The 17,881-nt window shown below is 36.1% G+C and overlaps 2 protein-coding genes across 3 annotated transcripts; one reads left to right on the top strand and one right to left on the bottom strand.

Moving 5' to 3' along the window:
* The first annotated feature begins 5,879 nt into the window (after nt 1-5,879).
* LOC123914788 (sugar transport protein 13-like) lies at nt 5,880-14,694 on the top strand. The gene is made up of 5 exons (XM_045965961.1): nt 5,880-5,925; nt 11,960-12,324; nt 12,567-12,691; nt 13,311-13,602; nt 13,730-14,694. Exons 1-5 carry the CDS (start codon nt 5,880-5,882, stop codon nt 14,408-14,410), a joined length of 1,509 nt encoding a protein of 502 aa, XP_045821917.1. The 3' UTR covers nt 14,411-14,694.
* A 172-nt stretch (nt 14,695-14,866) lies between these two features.
* Nucleotides 14,867-17,881, bottom strand: LOC123917112 (serpin-ZX-like). Of its 2 annotated transcripts, XM_045968742.1 has the most exons (3): nt 17,652-17,881; nt 16,258-16,682; nt 14,867-15,727 (listed from the first exon to the last, which is right to left on the bottom strand). In XM_045968742.1, exons 2-3 carry the CDS (start codon nt 16,633-16,635, stop codon nt 14,921-14,923), a joined length of 1,185 nt encoding a protein of 394 aa, XP_045824698.1. In that variant the 5' UTR covers nt 16,636-16,682; nt 17,652-17,881; the 3' UTR covers nt 14,867-14,920. The 2 variants fall into 2 exon arrangements, with proteins under 2 accessions (XP_045824698.1, XP_045824699.1); XM_045968743.1 differs by lacking the exon at nt 17,652-17,881 and having other exon boundaries at nt 16,258-16,695.

Genomic DNA, 17,881 nt, shown 5'->3' with positions numbered 1-17,881 from the left:
ATTCCAAAGCTCTTTAAATGTCTATTTTTTGTTTTATCAAATAAGAATACTATTTACATAAAAACATTAATTGAGTTTATAAAGGTCAAGATAAGTGTCTAACATTTTTTTTATAATAATAATAATATTATTAATAAAGAGATTGAAATATAAATAAGATAAAGTTAGAGAGAATTGAGAGAGAAAATGCGATAAACATAAAGAGAATAATGGATATAAGTCGATGTCGATCCTTAAAATATATTAGTAGACTATAGTTTTTATGATAAGTTTTCTTCCTCATGCTTAGTGAACTTATGATGTGAACCGTAAGCTTCCAAAATAATGTCAAACCGATAAAATTAAAATGAACAAGATATTCATTTTTAATGCATTTTTTTTAAGTCTCCTTTCACATACATAGCGGACTCATAATCTCATCATTTTGTTTTAGCAATATGACAAATTTATTCAAGCACAATGACAATGAAATGTTTTGGTAATATTGTGACTTTGGTATGAAGATTAAATATTTCATTTTAATAATGTTTTGACTTTAATTTGAAATATATATAGAGGGTTAAAAATATATTTAATAACCCTATAAAATACTACTTAACACTGCACATACATGACAAAGTTGTTTCGAAAGCTCTTTGAATATTTAGTCTAATAGAAAAAACCTCTTTGAAGTATAAAATAATTATTACTTTAAAAAAATTTACGATTAATTAACATGTCATCTCATTTTTATAAAGGTCGAGACAAGTATTTACAATTTTTTCATATAAAATAATAATAAGGATATTGGAGTATAATTAGGATAAAGATAGAAAGAATTGAGAGATACAGAGAATGATAGATGTAGATAATATAATAAAATAATCCACTATTTTTTTCATAAAAACAAAAAATATATTAAAACAAAAATTACACTAATTTGAAGATATATAAATCAAACCCATAAAAAAGAAGATTAATAAAACAATTTTTTAATATAATACACTAATCTCTGCACTTTTATTGTTTTTTATATACACCTAAATAACACATTGTCTATCTTAAAAGTAATTTTTATCTACCTATATATATATTATAGATTCACTTGACGAGAAAAAAAAATTAAAAATATTTTAAAAGTCACTTTTATAATTAAAGAATAATTCAACAACACATCTAAAAAAAAATATTATTTTTAATACAACTTATTATAAAACATAATTTTTTTAAAAAAATATTCTAATCAAACCCGTGCAACGCACGGGTTGAATACCTAGTAAAGTTGTATACCAATGAGCTAGCTGACTTGTTTTGACTACTACTACTTTTTTTAGGCATCCCATGATGGCATGGCAACTTGCAAGCCACTAGCCATCAATTACTAGAATATATTATATATCCGAATCTTAGCTCTATATAAACCAAAGAAATCCCATCCAATTCTCATATCACAATCCAAAACTTACCAACAAAAACCCAAAACAATGAACACTTTTAGTAACTTGTTTCTTATATTCATATTGCTATCTCAAGCAACATCTTCTCTCTCAAAATGCCATCCAGAAGATAAAAAAATTCTTCTCCAAATCAAAAAAGAACTCAACAATCCAACCTTTCTATCCTCATGGGAACCACACACTGATTGTTGCAACTTCAAGTGGTTTGGTGTTTCTTGTTCATCCTTAACAAATGATCATGTCACTGATCTAAGTATCTCGAATGTAACACTTACTTCTCGATTCCCTCCTTCGATTGGTAACATATCTTATTTACGGTCTCTTTTTATCTACGATTTACCAAATCTCACCAGCATAATTCCAGAATCCATAACCAAACTCACTAGACTTATATATCTCACAATTAGTGAAACCGGCGTTACCGGCCCAATACCAAAATTCACGTCCCAATCTAAAAGCCTTGTTAATTTGGATCTTTCACATAATAACCTCTTCGGAGAATTACCACCTTTACTATATAAATTACCTAGTCTTTCCGGAATTCTATTTATAATTCTGGTATCACTAGAATGATGTTGCCTAAGATGTCCCAACAACTACTTTATGATTAATGTTGTTTCTTTTGTTGGCACATCTTATATAACATATAAAAACTGACAGAAAATAAATAAATGACACACGTAATTGTTAACCCAGTTCAGCCAACTGCCTACTCTGGGGGATACCAATCCAGGAAGGAAATCCACTAATAGCTCTAGTTACTAAGACCTCCAGCAAACCCTAGGATTTACGCCTTACACTAAGACCTCCAGCAAACCCCTGGTTTACGTCTTATAACCTCGACACTACTCATGCAACTTCTGCCTAGGAACTCCTAGACATGAGATCCCATCTCACTTCCACTCACACAACACAACCTGTGTTGATTATACAATGTTAAGAATGATGTGGCGACAACTTGCCAAGACAACACTTCACTTTTGCTTAAAAGCTTCAAGTGAATCACACACGGTAAACTCCGTACTTCAAAGCTTAGGAGTAACCTTAAAATAACAAACTTACTTCTTAACTCGTGTTATAGAATCCACAAGCAAGAATTACAATCAAACAATAAAAGACTCAACAAAGACTCAATATGTGAACTAATATTTTTCAATGAGATACTTAGTCTTGAGCTTGGTCTTCGTATATATAATGATCTAGCACGCTCCTCTTTCTTCATTACTGATAGGACGCTCCTTGTAGCTCATAAAAGGTGATCTGATTTTCTTTTGATCTTCATCAAGAGTGTATAGAAACTTTCCAAAAGTGTTTAAGGACTTTATAGGATAATTGTGATCATACCGTTGTACCATTAAGTCTTATCTTATCCTTAAAGCTCCTGATCAGATCAAATCTCCATTGAGCGTGCTCTTTAAGTGGATTTCCATAAATAGCAGATGCTCTCATAAATGCGCGAGATTTCCTTGAATAAAAAAAAAAGGATGTTGTAACATGTTTTCCAACATCTTGTTAGTATATTTGTTTTAGCAAAATTAAGCCAATTCAAATATCCAACAATCTCCCCCTTTGGCAATTTTTGGCTAAAACAATTTCAGACCATTACCCTTGAGAGATAACAAAGCGCAATCCTTCAAATCACCATGGTCACACAAAAGAAGGAATGTTAGAGCATCATTTAATCAAAATTTCACATAGGTGAAAAATATATGCATCAGAGGCAGCAGCAGCGGAGTTATCATCAATTTGCCTCGAGCAAAATAAAACGTGGTATCAGAGCAAAAATTATATCATATGTCATATGTCATCAAAGGTGTTGTGACATATGGGAGCACATCTTCTAGCACATGTTCGTCCAATCAGGGCAGCATCCATTCAGTAGCAAACTCCCCCTGACTTCATCAGCTTGTGCATCATCTCAGGATAATATATTTACTCCCCCTGAATACTTGCTTACTGCTACTTAAAAACATGTCATAACAAAAGACACAACAACATGTAGCAGAAACAAACTAAACAAACCAAAATGCTACTCCCCCTTTTTAGCCACAAAATGTGCCAAAATAGGAAAGTAAAGTATCCAAAGTGCAAAATTAAAGGTACAGACCATGCACTCAGAAGGTGCTAAAATCCAGGGCACAAACAACCCACAAAACAAGTAACAAAGTTCAGTAAAATATTAAACAGATTACAGAATCATTCATCATCACTACTGTCAGAGGCTTCATCCTCATCTGTAGCAGTAGCATAACCTTCATCCTCATCTGCATTGTTTTGATCACCTGTAGCAGCCACATTTGCACTAGCTTTCACAGGTACCTCATCAGCTTCCAATCCTTCAATCATCTTCAAGAACACATTCTTCCTTTCCTCAAGCTCAGCCTGCTGTTTATCAATGTCCTGACATTGAACCTTCAAACCAGCAATAATTTCCCTTTTGGTCATAACACCAGCTCCAGCAGCAGATGTCCCAACATGATCAGTAACATTGTGATTACCAAAGAGCTTATGATGAAAAGTAAAACCAGATTCCCTCTTCTTAGGTGTGTCAGTCACAACCTTGATGTCTGGATATTGGGCCAAGATAATTCCACATAGCAAAGATGGAAATGCTATTGGCATCTTCACAGCTGTTGATCTAATATGCTTAATGGTTTGATCAAAAATAAAGGACCCATAGTCATAGTCAAACTTGGTTCCTACAGCATATATAAATCTACCCAGGTTTGTAGCAACATTGGTTGCATGCTTGGTTGGCACCCAATTTGTTGACCCTATCCTATTGAGGATGGCATATTTGACATTCAATTTACTCGTGGGTATCAGCTTCTTTGTAGGCCAGACCTTAACCTTACCACCAGTTATCTCAGCACTCACAACATCATTAGCAACCTCTAATTCAGCCTTAGGTTCTACAGACCTACCTAAGTAGTTATTTATGACAACAGGAGAAAATTTGATACATTTACCTATGACAAAAACTTTATGGTAGTCCTTGCTCAGTGGGTTATCACATTCTTCAGGGATGTTCACCAGAAATTCTTTCACAAGCAGCTCATAACATGGACTGAAATCACAGACTGTCTTCATCAGACCAGCTTCCTTGATGTATTCAAAGATGTCTTGACATTTGAGAGCATCTTTGGACAGTTCCCTTTCAACAGCCAATCTCCTTTGGTAAATGTAGTCCCATCTCAGTGCAAAGGCAGCACGATGGAAGGAGATGTTATCACATGGGGCTTCTTCAACACCTTGTGGAGCCTTCTTCACAGTAGTCTTCTTAGGATTGGCAGAGGAGATGTTAACAACATCTTCAGCAACATCATAGTCTGAGTCACTAGATGACTCCTTCTTTCTCTTCAGAGTTTCCTTCTTCTTGGCAGGAGGGGAGAGAACCTTGCTCCAACCTTTGACTGGTCCAACACCTTTTGTTTTCACTCTTGGTGCAGGAGTCTTGCTTGCAGTGGCCACAGCCTTCCCTGTACAGCTTCTCAATCTCTTTGTTATACCACCAGTTGATTTTTCAGTAGTCTTGGTGGTGACATAATCATCAACATCAACAACATCTTTCGCTTTCTCAGCTTCTGCAGGCTTGTCAGCTTCAACCTCTTGCTCATCTGTAGGGATGGACTGGTTACTTTCTTCAGATTGAGTGTCCCCTTCATTATCAGAAGTACCCTCATCAGCAGTTCCAGTTTCCTCATCTGTGGACTCAGATGTTGTGGCAGTTGGCTCAACATCCTTTTCAGCAACAGTTTCCTTCACAGGTTCTTCCTCAGCAGTTCCAGCATCTTCATTCTCATTCAAGAATGTCTCAACATCTTGTATGACAACCTCTTCAGTAACAACAGGAGTTGATTTTTCAGCCATCATCTCAGCAATTGTTGGTGATTCATTAGCAGTTTCAGTTTCAACCTCTGTAGGAGTGTCTTCCATCTCAGTTTCAACAGGCATAGAATTAAGATCTCTCTTTTCAGCTTCAGACCCCAATTTTTCTAGACTAGGGTTATCACCGGTTGACACGATTGTTTCAACAACATCAGACACAGTTTTGGGGTTTACTTCAGTTGCTTTCTCAGATGTGTTAACATTCGAATCAAAAACCAAATCAGACATAGACAGAGCAAACTTAGACTTGTAGTCTCTTCTCTTTCTTTTAGAACTTCCTTTACTAGATTTAGCAATTTTAGCAGTAGAAAGAGAGATATCATCGCCTACCTCAGAAGTTTCCTTCTTCTCAACAGTTTTTCCTTTTCCTTGCTTCTCAGCGTCATTGGATTGAGCTTTGGGTTTGGATGCATGAACAACTGTAACGGGGACCGCGTCCTTGATAATCTTTGAGGGATCGATTTTTGTCTTTGATCGAGTAGACCGTCCGGTTTTAGTGGTTTGTGAAGATTCAGACATGTTTTGATAATTTTTGAAGGTTGAGAAGATGGATAGATGGAGTTTGATGATCAAAGTGAGAGAATAGGGTTTGCAGACAAAGGTTAGAATTTGGAAGAAAAACAATTGAATGCGTGTGATGATGTATTTAAGGGAAGTTTGTAATGATTTCCCTAAATTAGCGTGCATTGATTGATGGGAGAGAAAACGGTTTCCTTTTGCACGCCACAACTGCAGTAACTGCTATCCTTCTTCATGCAGGCAAATTCCTAATTTGCCCCTTAAAAATTCAAATTGATTAGCATCAAGCGCCTTTGTAAAAATGTCAGCTAGCTGTTCACTTGTACCAATGTGCTTGAGTTCCACACAATTTTCTTCAACAAGGTCTCTGATGAAATGATGCCTGATGTCTATGTGTTTGGTTCTTGAGTGTTGAACTGGATTCTTTGATATATTGATTGCACTCAAGTTGTCACAATATAATGTCATGACATCTTGGTCGACATTATATTCTTTCAGCATCTGTTTCATCCACATTAGCTGTGAACAACTGCTACCTGCAGCTATGTATTCAGCCTCTGCAGTGGATAGAGACACACAATTCTGCTTCTTGCTGAACCATGAGATCAAGTTGTCACCCAAAAAGAAGCATCCTCCTGAAGTGCTCTTTCTATCATCAGCACTTCCAGCCCAATCTGCATCACAATACCCTATCAAAGTTGAGTTCTTGGTCTGGGAATACAGAATCCCATAATCACTGGTGCCCTTTATATACTTCAGAATCCTCTTGACTTGCACAAGATGACTCATCTTTGGCTTGGCTTGATATCTTGCACAAACACCAACAGCAAAGGTGATGTCTGGTCTACTAGCTGTAAGATACAAGAGACTGCCAATCATGCTCCTGTATAGGCTTTGGTCAACATCAATGCCATTCTCATCTTTGGTTAGCTTCAGATGAGTAGCAGCTGGTGTTCTCTTGTGTGCTGCAGTGTCCATTCCAAACTTTTTGATCATGTTCTTCGCATACTTGCTTTGAGAGACAAATATTGTGTCTTCCATTTGTTTTACTTGCAGACCAAGGAAATATGTCAGCTCACCTACCAAACTCATTTCAAACTCTGATTGCATTTGTTGTACAAAATGTTGCACCATCTTGTCAGACATTCCACCAAATACTATGTCATCAACATAAATCTGGGCAATCATCAGCTTCTCTTCTTGTTCTTTAACAAACAAGGTTTTGTCATGGCCTCCTTTTCTGTATCCTTGACTAACAAGAAAATTTGTCAGCCTTTCATACCAGGCCCTTGGAGCCTGTTTCAGTCCATAAAGAGCCTTCTTCAGCTTGTACACATGATCAGGATTAGCAGGATCTACAAAACCTTTTGGCTGCTCCACATAAACTTCTTCATGTAAGTACCCATTAAGGAAGGCACTCTTGACATCCATTTGGTACAGCTTAAATTTGAAGATGCATGCTATACCAAGAAGTAGCCTAATAGATTCCAGTCTTGCAACTGGCGCAAATGTTTCACCAAAGTCAAGTCCTTCAACCTGAGTGTACCCTTGAGCCACTAACCTTGCCTTGTTTCTTGTTACAACACCATTTTCATCTGACTTGTTCTTGAACACCCATTTTGTGCCTATGACATTAACACCATTAGGTCTAGGAACAAGATCCCACACATCACTTCTCCTAAACTGAGTTAATTCATCTTGCATGGCTTCTATCCAGAACTCATCAGTGAGAGCCTCTTTTACATTTTTAGGCTCAACCTTTGAGACAAAACATGAATTAGTAACCACTTCATTTGTCCTTCTTGTAGCAATTCCCTGGTTAGGATTTCCTATGATGAGATCCTTGGGATGGTTCTTCTGTATTCTTATTGAAGGAACTTTGCTCACAGGGCGAGGTGTAGGAATGGTTGATTCATCATCTGAGTCTGATTCCTTTTCTGCTGCAGTTTCTTCAGATGTTGGCAAAGTTGTTGCAACATCATCTTCAGTATCAGATGTTTTAGCAGATGTCAAATCATCTATCACAACATTGATAGATTCTACTATTACCTTAGTTCTTTGGTTGTAAACTCTGTAGGCCCTGCTGTTTGTTGAGTATCCAAGAAACAATCCTTCTTCACTTTTAGGATCCATTTTTCTTCTGTGCTCTCTATCAGATAGGATATAGCACTTACTTCCAAACACATGAAAGTGTTTGACAGTTGGTTTTCTGCCTTTCCACAGTTCATATAGTGTAGTAGAAGTTCCAGTTCTGAGTGTGACACGATTGTGAATATAACAAGCAGTATGCATAGCCTCAGCCCAGAATTGATATGGAAGATGTTTTGCATGCAACATCACTCTGGCTGACTCTTGTATTGTCCTGTTCTTCCTCTCAACAACACCATTTTGTTGAGGTGTGATTGGAGCTGAAAATTCATGCTTGATTCCTTCAGAGATGCAGAATTCAAGAAAGCTTGCATTCTCAAACTCTTTACCATGATCACTTCGTATCCTAACAATAGCAGAGTTCTTTTCTCTTTGGAGTTGAAGACAAAGTTCTTTGAATGCATCAAAACTTTCAGATTTGTCTTTTAGAAATTCAATCCATGTGAACCTTGAAAAGTCATCTACCATGACAAACGCGTACCTTTTTCCTCCAAGGCTCTCCACTTGCATTGGCCCCATCAGGTCTATGTGCAATAATTCTAGTACCCTTGTTGTGGTAAGATGTTGCAACTTTGGATGCGACATCTTTGTCTGCTTTCCTATTTGACATTCTCCACATATACTCCCTTCCTCTATTTTGAGCTTTGGAAGTCCTCTGATTGCCTCTTTAGCTATTGCCTTTTTCATGCCTTTGAGGTGTAGGTGGCCAAGTTTTTGATGCCACAATTTTACCTCATCTTCTTTGCTAATAAGACATGTGGATACATCTTCTTCTTTAGGAATCCAGAGATAACAGTTGTCTCTAGACCTTACTCCTTTCATCAACAGCTCTCCTTGCTCGTTTGTAACTAGGCATTCAGCTTTTGTGAAGTTAACTTTCATGCCTTGATCACAAAGTTGGCTTATGCTGATTAGATTAGCTTTAAGCCCTTTTACAAGCAGCACATTATCAAGCTTTGGTAAGCCATGGTTAGCAAGTTTACCAACTCCCTTGATCTCTCCTTTGGCTCCATCTCCAAAGGTCACAAAACTGGTAGCATATGACTTCAAGTCTTCAAGATAATGTTCAACACCTGTCATGTGTCTAGAACAGCCACTATCAAAGTACCAGGTTTCTCTTGAAGAAGCTCTCAAGGATGTATGAGCTATTAGACCTGTGATCTTCTTCTTTTCTCTCCATTCCTGTCTTGTCGTAACATTAGGAAAGACAGGAGTATAGAATTCTTGATGAACTCTCCTTGGATATCCGTGCAGCCTATAGCAGAAAGGCCTAATGTGTCCTTTCCTGCCACAATGATGACATGTCCAATTATAGAACCTGGGCATAGAATGTCCCATCAGATGTTGCGACAATCCTCCTGACACAAACGTGCTGTTGATTGGAGTATGTATAGTAGCATTGTTGAACTTCATCTGCTGCTTTACTCTTTCATGTTCAAAACCAATGGGCTTAGGTTTCCCATAGTTTTGTCTCTGTAACATTTCCTCAAAGGCATCAGTACCTTTGGTCATCATTTTAGCCACTTTAGTGACTTGATCTAAATCAGCATTTAATCTGGTTACTTCTTCATTCTGTTCAGCAACTTTACACAAGAGGTTAGACTTCTCCATTTCCAGCTGTTGAATTTGACTACTCTGATCTTCAACCTTAGCATTGAGATTATCAATGTTTATGAGTAAGTCATTTTTCTCAGCTTGTAGTTTACCATTGATCTTCTTTTGTTTCTCTAATGCTTTGCAAACTTCTATACTTCTAGTATGAAGATCTTTATAAGTAGCAGCTAGTTCCTCATAAGTTACCTCCTCATCACATGATTCTGAGTCAGATACACAAACTCCTGTTAAAGCATTAACAAACTTGGCAGATTCTTCCTCCTCTGAATCTGTATCAGACCATGAAACCACAAGACTTTTCTTTTGCCTTTTTAGAAAGGTTGGACATTCAGGTCTGATATGTCCAAAACCTTCACATTCATGGCATTTCATTCCTCTTTCATCTTCATTTGTCTTTTTCTGAAAGCTGGACTGTTTGTTGTTGTTGAGTCGACCATTTGGCTTGTGCCTTTGATCCACTTTCTTCATCAACTTGTTGAACTGTCTTCCAAGCATAGCCATAGATTCAGCTAAGCTTTCTTCACCTTCAGATTCAATTTGTAAGTCATCAGCAGCACTTTTTGAAGCAAAAGCTAGATTCTTATCTTTCTTTTCATTTCTTCTGTTTAGGCCAATTTCATAGGTCTGAAGTGATCCTATGAGTTCATCTAAATTTAGACTTGAAAGATCATGAGCCTCCTCAATAGCTGTCACCTTCATATCAAATCTTTTAGGCAAAGATCTGAGTATTTTTCCAACTAGCTCCTCATCTGAGATAGGTTTTCCAAGTGCATCAAACGAATTTGCAAAATCAAGCACATTCATCTGAAAGTCATGAATGGTTTCTTCCTCCTTCATTCTGAGATTCTCAAAATTGGTTTTGAGCATCTGAAGTTTAGATAGCTTAACTTTTGATGTTCCTTCATGAGCTTTTCTCAGAACTTCCCAGGCATGCTTAGCAGTAATACATCTCTTAACAAGCCTGAACATGTTTGCATCCACACCATTAAAAATAGCATACAAGGCTTTGGAGTTGCCAAGTGCCAGATCATCCTCATCTTTAGTCCATTCATCATTTGGCTTCTTGACATCAGTTTTATTGCCATCTTTGTCAAGAACCATTGGTGGTTCCCATCCACGTAACACAGCCTTCCATGTCCTACTGTCAATTGATTTTATGAAAGCCTCCATTTTAGATTTCCAATAATCATAGTTCTCAGGACCTGTCAGTAAGGGGGGTTTAGACACTGACCCTCCTTCTTTATCCATTGTACCAGAAAGTACTCTCCCTGGAGCTCACCCAAAATAACAGAACAGGGTGCCTGCTCTGATGCCAATTATAATTCTGGTATCACTAGAATGATGTTGCCTAAGATGTCCCAACAACTACTTTATGATTAATGTTGTTTCTTTTGTTGGCACATCTTATATAACATATAAAAACTGACAGAAAATAAATAAATGACACACGTAATTGTTAACCCAGTTCAGCCAACTGCCTACTCTGGGGGATACCAATCCAGGAAGGAAATCCACTAATAGCTCTAGCTAGTTACTAAGACCTCCAGCAAACCCTAGGATTTACGCCTTACACTAAGACCTCCAGCAAACCCCTGGTTTACGTCTTATAACCTCGACACTACTCATGCAACTTCTGCCTAGGAACTCCTAGACATGAGATCCCATCTCACTTCCACTCACACAACACAACCTGTGTTGATTATACAATGTTAAGAATGATGTGGCGACAACTTGCCAAGACAACACTTCACTTTTGCTTAAAAGCTTCAAGTGAATCACACACGGTAAACTCCGTACTTCAAAGCTTAGGAGTAACCTTAAAATAACAAACTTACTTCTTAACTCGTGTTATAGAATCCACAAGCAAGAATTACAATCAAACAATAAAAGACTCAACAAAGACTCAATATGTGAACTAATATTTTTCAATGAGATACTTAGTCTTGAGCTTGGTCTTCGTATATATAATGATCTAGCACGCTCCTCTTTCTTCATTACTGATAGGACGCTCCTTGTAGCTCATAAAAGGTGATCTGATTTTCTTTTGATCTTCATCAAGAGTGTATAGAAACTTTCCAAAAGTGTTTAAGGACTTTATAGGATAATTGTGATCATACCGTTGTACCATTAAGTCTTATCTTATCCTTAAAGCTCCTGATCAGATCAAATCTCCATTGAGCGTGCTCTTTAAGTGGATTTCCATAAATAGCAGATGCTCTCATAAATGCGCGAGATTTCCTTGAATAAAAAAAAAAGGATGTTGTAACATGTTTTCCAACATCTTGTTAGTATATTTGTTTTAGCAAAATTAAGCCAATTCAAATATCCAACACTATTTAACAACAAGTTAACAGGTTCAATCCCTCGTTCGTATGGTTACTTCAATAATAGCGGCGTAGCTGCTTTAGATCTCTCTTACAATAATCTCTCGGGGAAACTCCCAATTTCATTGGCGAATTTAGATATTTACCTAGTTGAATTGGCTTATAATAAGTTAGAAGGTGATGCTTCTATGCTTTTTGGTTCCAATAAAAAGACATTGGTAATAGACATTTCGGGAAACAATTTTGAGTTTGATTTTGGAAAAATTGAGTTGTCTAAAACAATAACAACATTGGATGTGAGTCATAATAAGATCTATGGTAATTTTCCTATGGGAATGGAAAATGTAACATTCTTGAATGTGAGTTACAATAGATTGTGTGGTGAGATTCCAAAGGTTGGATATTTCAATACTTTTGATGGGTCTTCATTCTTTAATAGAGTCCTCATCTATATAAAAAAAAAAAAAAAAATTAGAATTCAATTTCTTTGAATTCACTTTTATCCCTTTAAATCCATATCAAAGAATTCATCTCATTTAAAAGTTTTAATTAATTTTTAATTTGCTTCTTCAAAAAAATTAATTTTTAATTTGTTCAACATGTAACTAAATAGTTTTTTGATTTAATTTGATTATAGGCCGTGCCAGTGTTTCTTTCCGAAATTGCTCCTTCAAGAATACGTGGAGCATTGAATATACTTTTCCAACTTAATGTCACTATTGGCATTTTGTTTGCTAACCTTGTCAACTATGGAACCAACAAGTAAGTATTTTTCTTGGATGGTGTTGCATACTTTTTTTTCTCTTCTACAATTTTGGTTGTTATATGAAAAAACAATTAAGATGATTGATGAAAATTAAATCACAAGTCATAATCAAAAGAGTGGTAATCTTAATAGTAGTAGTTAGCAAATTGAATTAATGGTAATACTAGTATGTACAAGAAAATTTTGGTCCTTTCTATGACTTTTATAATCATATAAACTAATAAATTACTAATAATTTAAAAGTCTAGCACATGCTTGTTTATTTGAAATGTGTTCTCCGCTAACACATTAGTCTACACAGTCAACTTGGATTTTAAAGTAAACACTTCATAGAAACGTGGATTTGTCTCCTTTTTAATCAGTGACTACAGCCCTTGAAAATAATAATTGTTTTATTTAAAATATTTAAAAAAAATGTCATTAACAATTATTTGGTGAAGAAAGTTACCAAAAAATTTATTTGGTGAAAAAATTAATGTTACTATAGCATTTTTCTTGTTGTAGAATGATTGCTAATATATTTTGAGAAAAAACAAATGAAATTTTTATAGTGTAGTTTTAGTTGAGACACTTGTTGATTACTTACAATTATTTGATGTTGTGACCAAAATGTAGAATCAAAGGTGGATGGGGTTGGAGGCTATCTCTAGGGTTGGCTGGTATCCCAGCACTTCTCCTAACACTTGGTGCCATCTTGGTTGTGGACACTCCCAACAGTCTCATAGAACGTGGTCGTACGGAAGAAGGAAAAGCGGTACTCAAAAAGATCCGTGGCATCGATAATGTTGAACCAGAGTTCTTGGAGCTTGTTGAGGCAAGTCGTATAGCTAAAGAGGTTAAACACCCCTTTAGAAATCTTCTTAAACGCAAAAACCGTCCTCAACTTGTCATTTCGGTCGCCTTGCAAGTATGTACCGGTATATTCTAATATTTATTAATATTGACTGCTTCAAAAGTAATGATTTCATCTCTACCACATTGAAAAAAATTGTTTGTCCAATTGCTGATTCATTTTTGTTGTGATAAAAAAACAGATATTCCAGCAATTCACAGGCATCAATGCGATCATGTTTTATGCGCCGGTGTTATTCAACACATTGGGATTCAAGAATGATGCCTCCCTTTATTCCGCTGTGATAACCGGTGCTGTGAATGTGCTCTCCACAATTGTATCTATCTACTCAGTGGACAAAGTTGGACGCCGTATGTTGCTGTTGGAAGCCGGTGTACAAATGTTCTTGTCTCAAGTCGTGATAGCTATCATTTTGGGGATCAAGGTCACAGATCATTCGGATAACCTTTCGAAAGGTTATGCAATATTCGTAGTTATCATGGTTTGCATTTATGTTTCTGCTTTTGCTTGGTCTATAGGTCCTCTTGGATGGCTTATTCCAAGTGAGACATTTCCATTGGAGACCCGTTCAGCCGGACAAAGTGTCACTGTTTGTGTCAATTTGCTCTTCACCTTTGTTATTGCACAAGCTTTTCTATCCATGTTATGTCATTTCAAGTTTGGCATCTTCTTGTTCTTCTCTGGTTGGGTTTTCATGATGTCAATCTTTGTGTTTTTCTTGGTGCCCGAGATGAAGAACATACCAATTGAAGAGATGATTGAAAGAGTATGGAAGCAACATTGGTTTTGGAAGAGGTTTATTGAAGATGATCATGACAATGAGAAAATAGAAAATGCTGATAATTGTAACTTTTTGTTTTAATTTGTGCAATTTTGGTCCTGCCCGTCTAAATTGAAGCACAATTTAAACTGCGTCGGTCTATTACCGCGTTAGCTCCCCTCCAATTTTTTTATTTTAATTAAATAATAAAAGATAAAAAAGGAGGTGGGGGGGGGGGGGCGAGCGGCAGCGGCTCCAAGCGATGACGGCGAGAGGTGCTTGAGTGGAAGAAGCTGAGGAGGAACTGGGTGTTGACAGTTAAGCTTCAGTTGTCAACAAGTATAAAAGAAAGAACTCAAAAAGATACTGCGAATTAATTTGACAAATTAACCCCATGCATATTAATTTTTAATTTGTCAAATTTTTGGTTTAGCAACTGGCAAGTGTACCTGAGAGGGTCGCTATTCATATTTATTCAACATAAAAAAATTCTTTGACCAAAAATAAAATAATGTAATAATTCAATATCAGCATAATAAAGAAAAACATGAACCTTCCTAATCACAAAATATAATAATTAGATAATGAGATTGCTAACTTTCATCATCATCTTCATTTTCTTCGGTATATGTGTGTGGTATGTTCATCTGCTCCATCAAGAGGATTGAGAACCTGACCAATAAAGAGAATTGTTCCACTGAAATCTTCTCTGATTAAGAAGAGGAAAGGATGGTCAGCTACAAAGTCCGTAGGAGTGGCACGACGACTACCTCTTAATGCCACCATAACAGTGTTTGCTGAAGCTATGGTGCCTTTCTCATTTACCTCAACGAAAGCATTGTGATTTATGCTTTCCACGCCCAAAGGAGGGTTCATTCCCTCTACCACTTTTGTTAGAAAGAAAGGTGAACTCATTCCCAACTCGTGCAGAACATTAGAAGCTTCAAATGAAAAAGAAATCTTGAATTTTGGAATAGTAAATTGACGTACTTCCACTTTTCGCCGAGGAAACTTGTCTTTCAAAAAATCAGATTCTGAAGCTAGCTTTTCAATTAATGCCAAAAGTCCATCTTTTGCATCTGGAAGGAAAATATACATGGAGAACCGACGAGTTTTATCCCTGCCTTGTCTATAAGAAAGACGGAGGACTTTGAAACCATCAAAAATACCAATAAAGTGCTCCCTCTGCTTGCTATCCATGAAGGGAGCAATGACTTTGGTGCCATTGAAGAGGTGAAAACTATGCTGGAAAGCTGTATCCATAAACTTGTGTTTCCACACACCTTTGAAGCACATTGCATTTGCAAAGACAAGCCCTGTGGGTAATTTGCTTACCATACTAGGATGAAGAAGCTTTGTGATAAGGCCATTCGTCTCTTTCTCAACCCACAAATTAACTTCATGACACACTTGATCACCCTTCAAAAAACATCAAAATCAAAATGAATAGTTTTCTTGAGAAACATTTTCATAATGTTTGGTTGGAGGAAATAAAAGAAATTTAGATTACAAAAAATTATGTTTTTTTTTTGAACGGCAAATATATTATTAATAGTAAAATGTGTTTTCAGTCCCTACTTTTATATTGAGTTTTGGTTTTCGTCCATATACTTTAAAATCACTTGTTTTTGTCTTCAATTAATTTTCAGTTTTGGTTTTAGCCTCAAATGTTAGGTCAACTAACCGTTGACTAACGAAAATCCATGTGGCGTTGACACGTAGGATTCTGTTGACATGTGGCATCATACGTGGACTGTCATATCATAATTTTTAACATTTGAGACTAAAACCAAAACTGAAAATTAATTGGGGACAAAAACAAGTGATTTTGAAATACAGGGACGAAAACCAAAACTTAACGTAAAAGTAGGGACTGAAAACATATTTTTCCCGAGCTCCCTTTATGATGTATATATATATATATATATATAGAAAGTGATAGTACATACCTTAGTCTTAAAATCAACCGAAGCCAAAGTGGTGTTGTAATGAGTGGCCACAAGTTGTTTAAAAGAATGAGAAAGGGGAAGTGATTCATCAGCCCACATTCCATTGATAAAACACATACGATCGTCAGAGAACAAAGCAGGGGAGACGAGCTGAGAGAAGAATGACATTAGATTGTGGATGGAGTCAAATTGAAGGAAGGTAAGAAGTTCGTCAAGAGCATAGCCTTCTGATCCAGCTGCCATGACGCTAAGAACAACAAAGAGAGACAAGGGCGAAAAGACGAGGTTTTTTTGCTGAGAATCTTGTTTTAAAAATAAATGCTTTGTGAGGGTGAGTGCAACATCTTCTTGGCACCTTCCTGATTTTTTGAGGTCCATTGTAGTTGTTCTGATTCTTGAATGAGAGAAGATAGCCGGAAAAGGTCCTGACAATTTGGATGTATTAAAATCTATGAAGCTCAGATACGTGACACCATACCGATACGGAAAATTTTTCAAAATTCCTGATACGATACGGCCGTGATCCGTTATTTAAAAATTAAATTTAAAATTAAATATATAAATGCACAATATAGAAACAACTAAAATCATAATGATAAAAAATTAACATTCAAATTACTCAAAATGAGCAAACAAGTGACAATCACATATCTTAAGTTAAGTACTACCCAAAAAGGATGGGATGAGTAGTTCAACTGATTTAGCTAGTTGAGCCAAGAATTAAAGAGTTGGACCGGTTGGAGGTCCAGGGTTCAAGTCTACTCTAACATTCAATACTTAAGACATTCAACACGAATTGTATCAGTCTCCTCTCCTATTTTTTCATCATCAAAGTGCATTAATTATCCGATACTTTTCGAATACACGTATCGAAGTAGTATCCAACACATATCGGTTATATTAATTGTCGATACTTCTCCGATGCTGGTATCGAAAAATATCGGACAAGTATCGATGTCGTATCAGACATATACTTGGCCATTTTATTTTTAGAGTAATTAATATGGTCCCTTAATAAAAATTTCAATTTTTTTTTAAGAGAACATCAACTATTTAAATTACAAATAGCATCAACAACTTCAAAAATAGTTATTTATAGTGTAACTAACATAAATAAAATGTCATGTTCTAATCAATATCATCAAAATACTTTTTAGCTAAAAAAAAAAGTCTTTCTCCTAGCATTTTTTTGAAGCAATAAATAAAATTACACAAATAAAATTAAGAGAATATATGATATAATTCTAGAAATATCAATAAAATCTTTTACCGTAAAAATATAAACAAAATCCTTCTTTAGTTTGAATCATCAACAACAAACAAAATCCCTGTTAAGTGTTCCAACATCAACAACAACAAATTGGACAATAAATAATGAATGAAGGAGAAATTACCAATTAGAAAAGGAAAATATTGAACAATTAACCTAAAATTCTGATTTTCTCTTTTATTCCCTTTTGTTTCAGAGAGGTAGGAGACGGTGGCTGTGGTTATCACTGGAGGAGCGGCGGCGCGGTGGCTGGGTTTGGGTGGAGGGTAAGGTTAGGGTTTGACAAAAAGAGAGATGATGAAAACGTGAAAGCTTTGCTGAAGCAGATCTGAAAGGATATTTATAGGCTGCCTG

The sequence above is a fragment of the Trifolium pratense genome, linkage group LG3 (genome assembly GCF_020283565.1).
Source record: "Trifolium pratense cultivar HEN17-A07 linkage group LG3, ARS_RC_1.1, whole genome shotgun sequence".
Classification (NCBI taxonomy): domain Eukaryota; kingdom Viridiplantae; phylum Streptophyta; class Magnoliopsida; order Fabales; family Fabaceae; genus Trifolium; species Trifolium pratense.
Note: the sequence above shows the minus strand (reverse complement) of the source record. Positions and strands in the feature narration are given on the sequence as shown.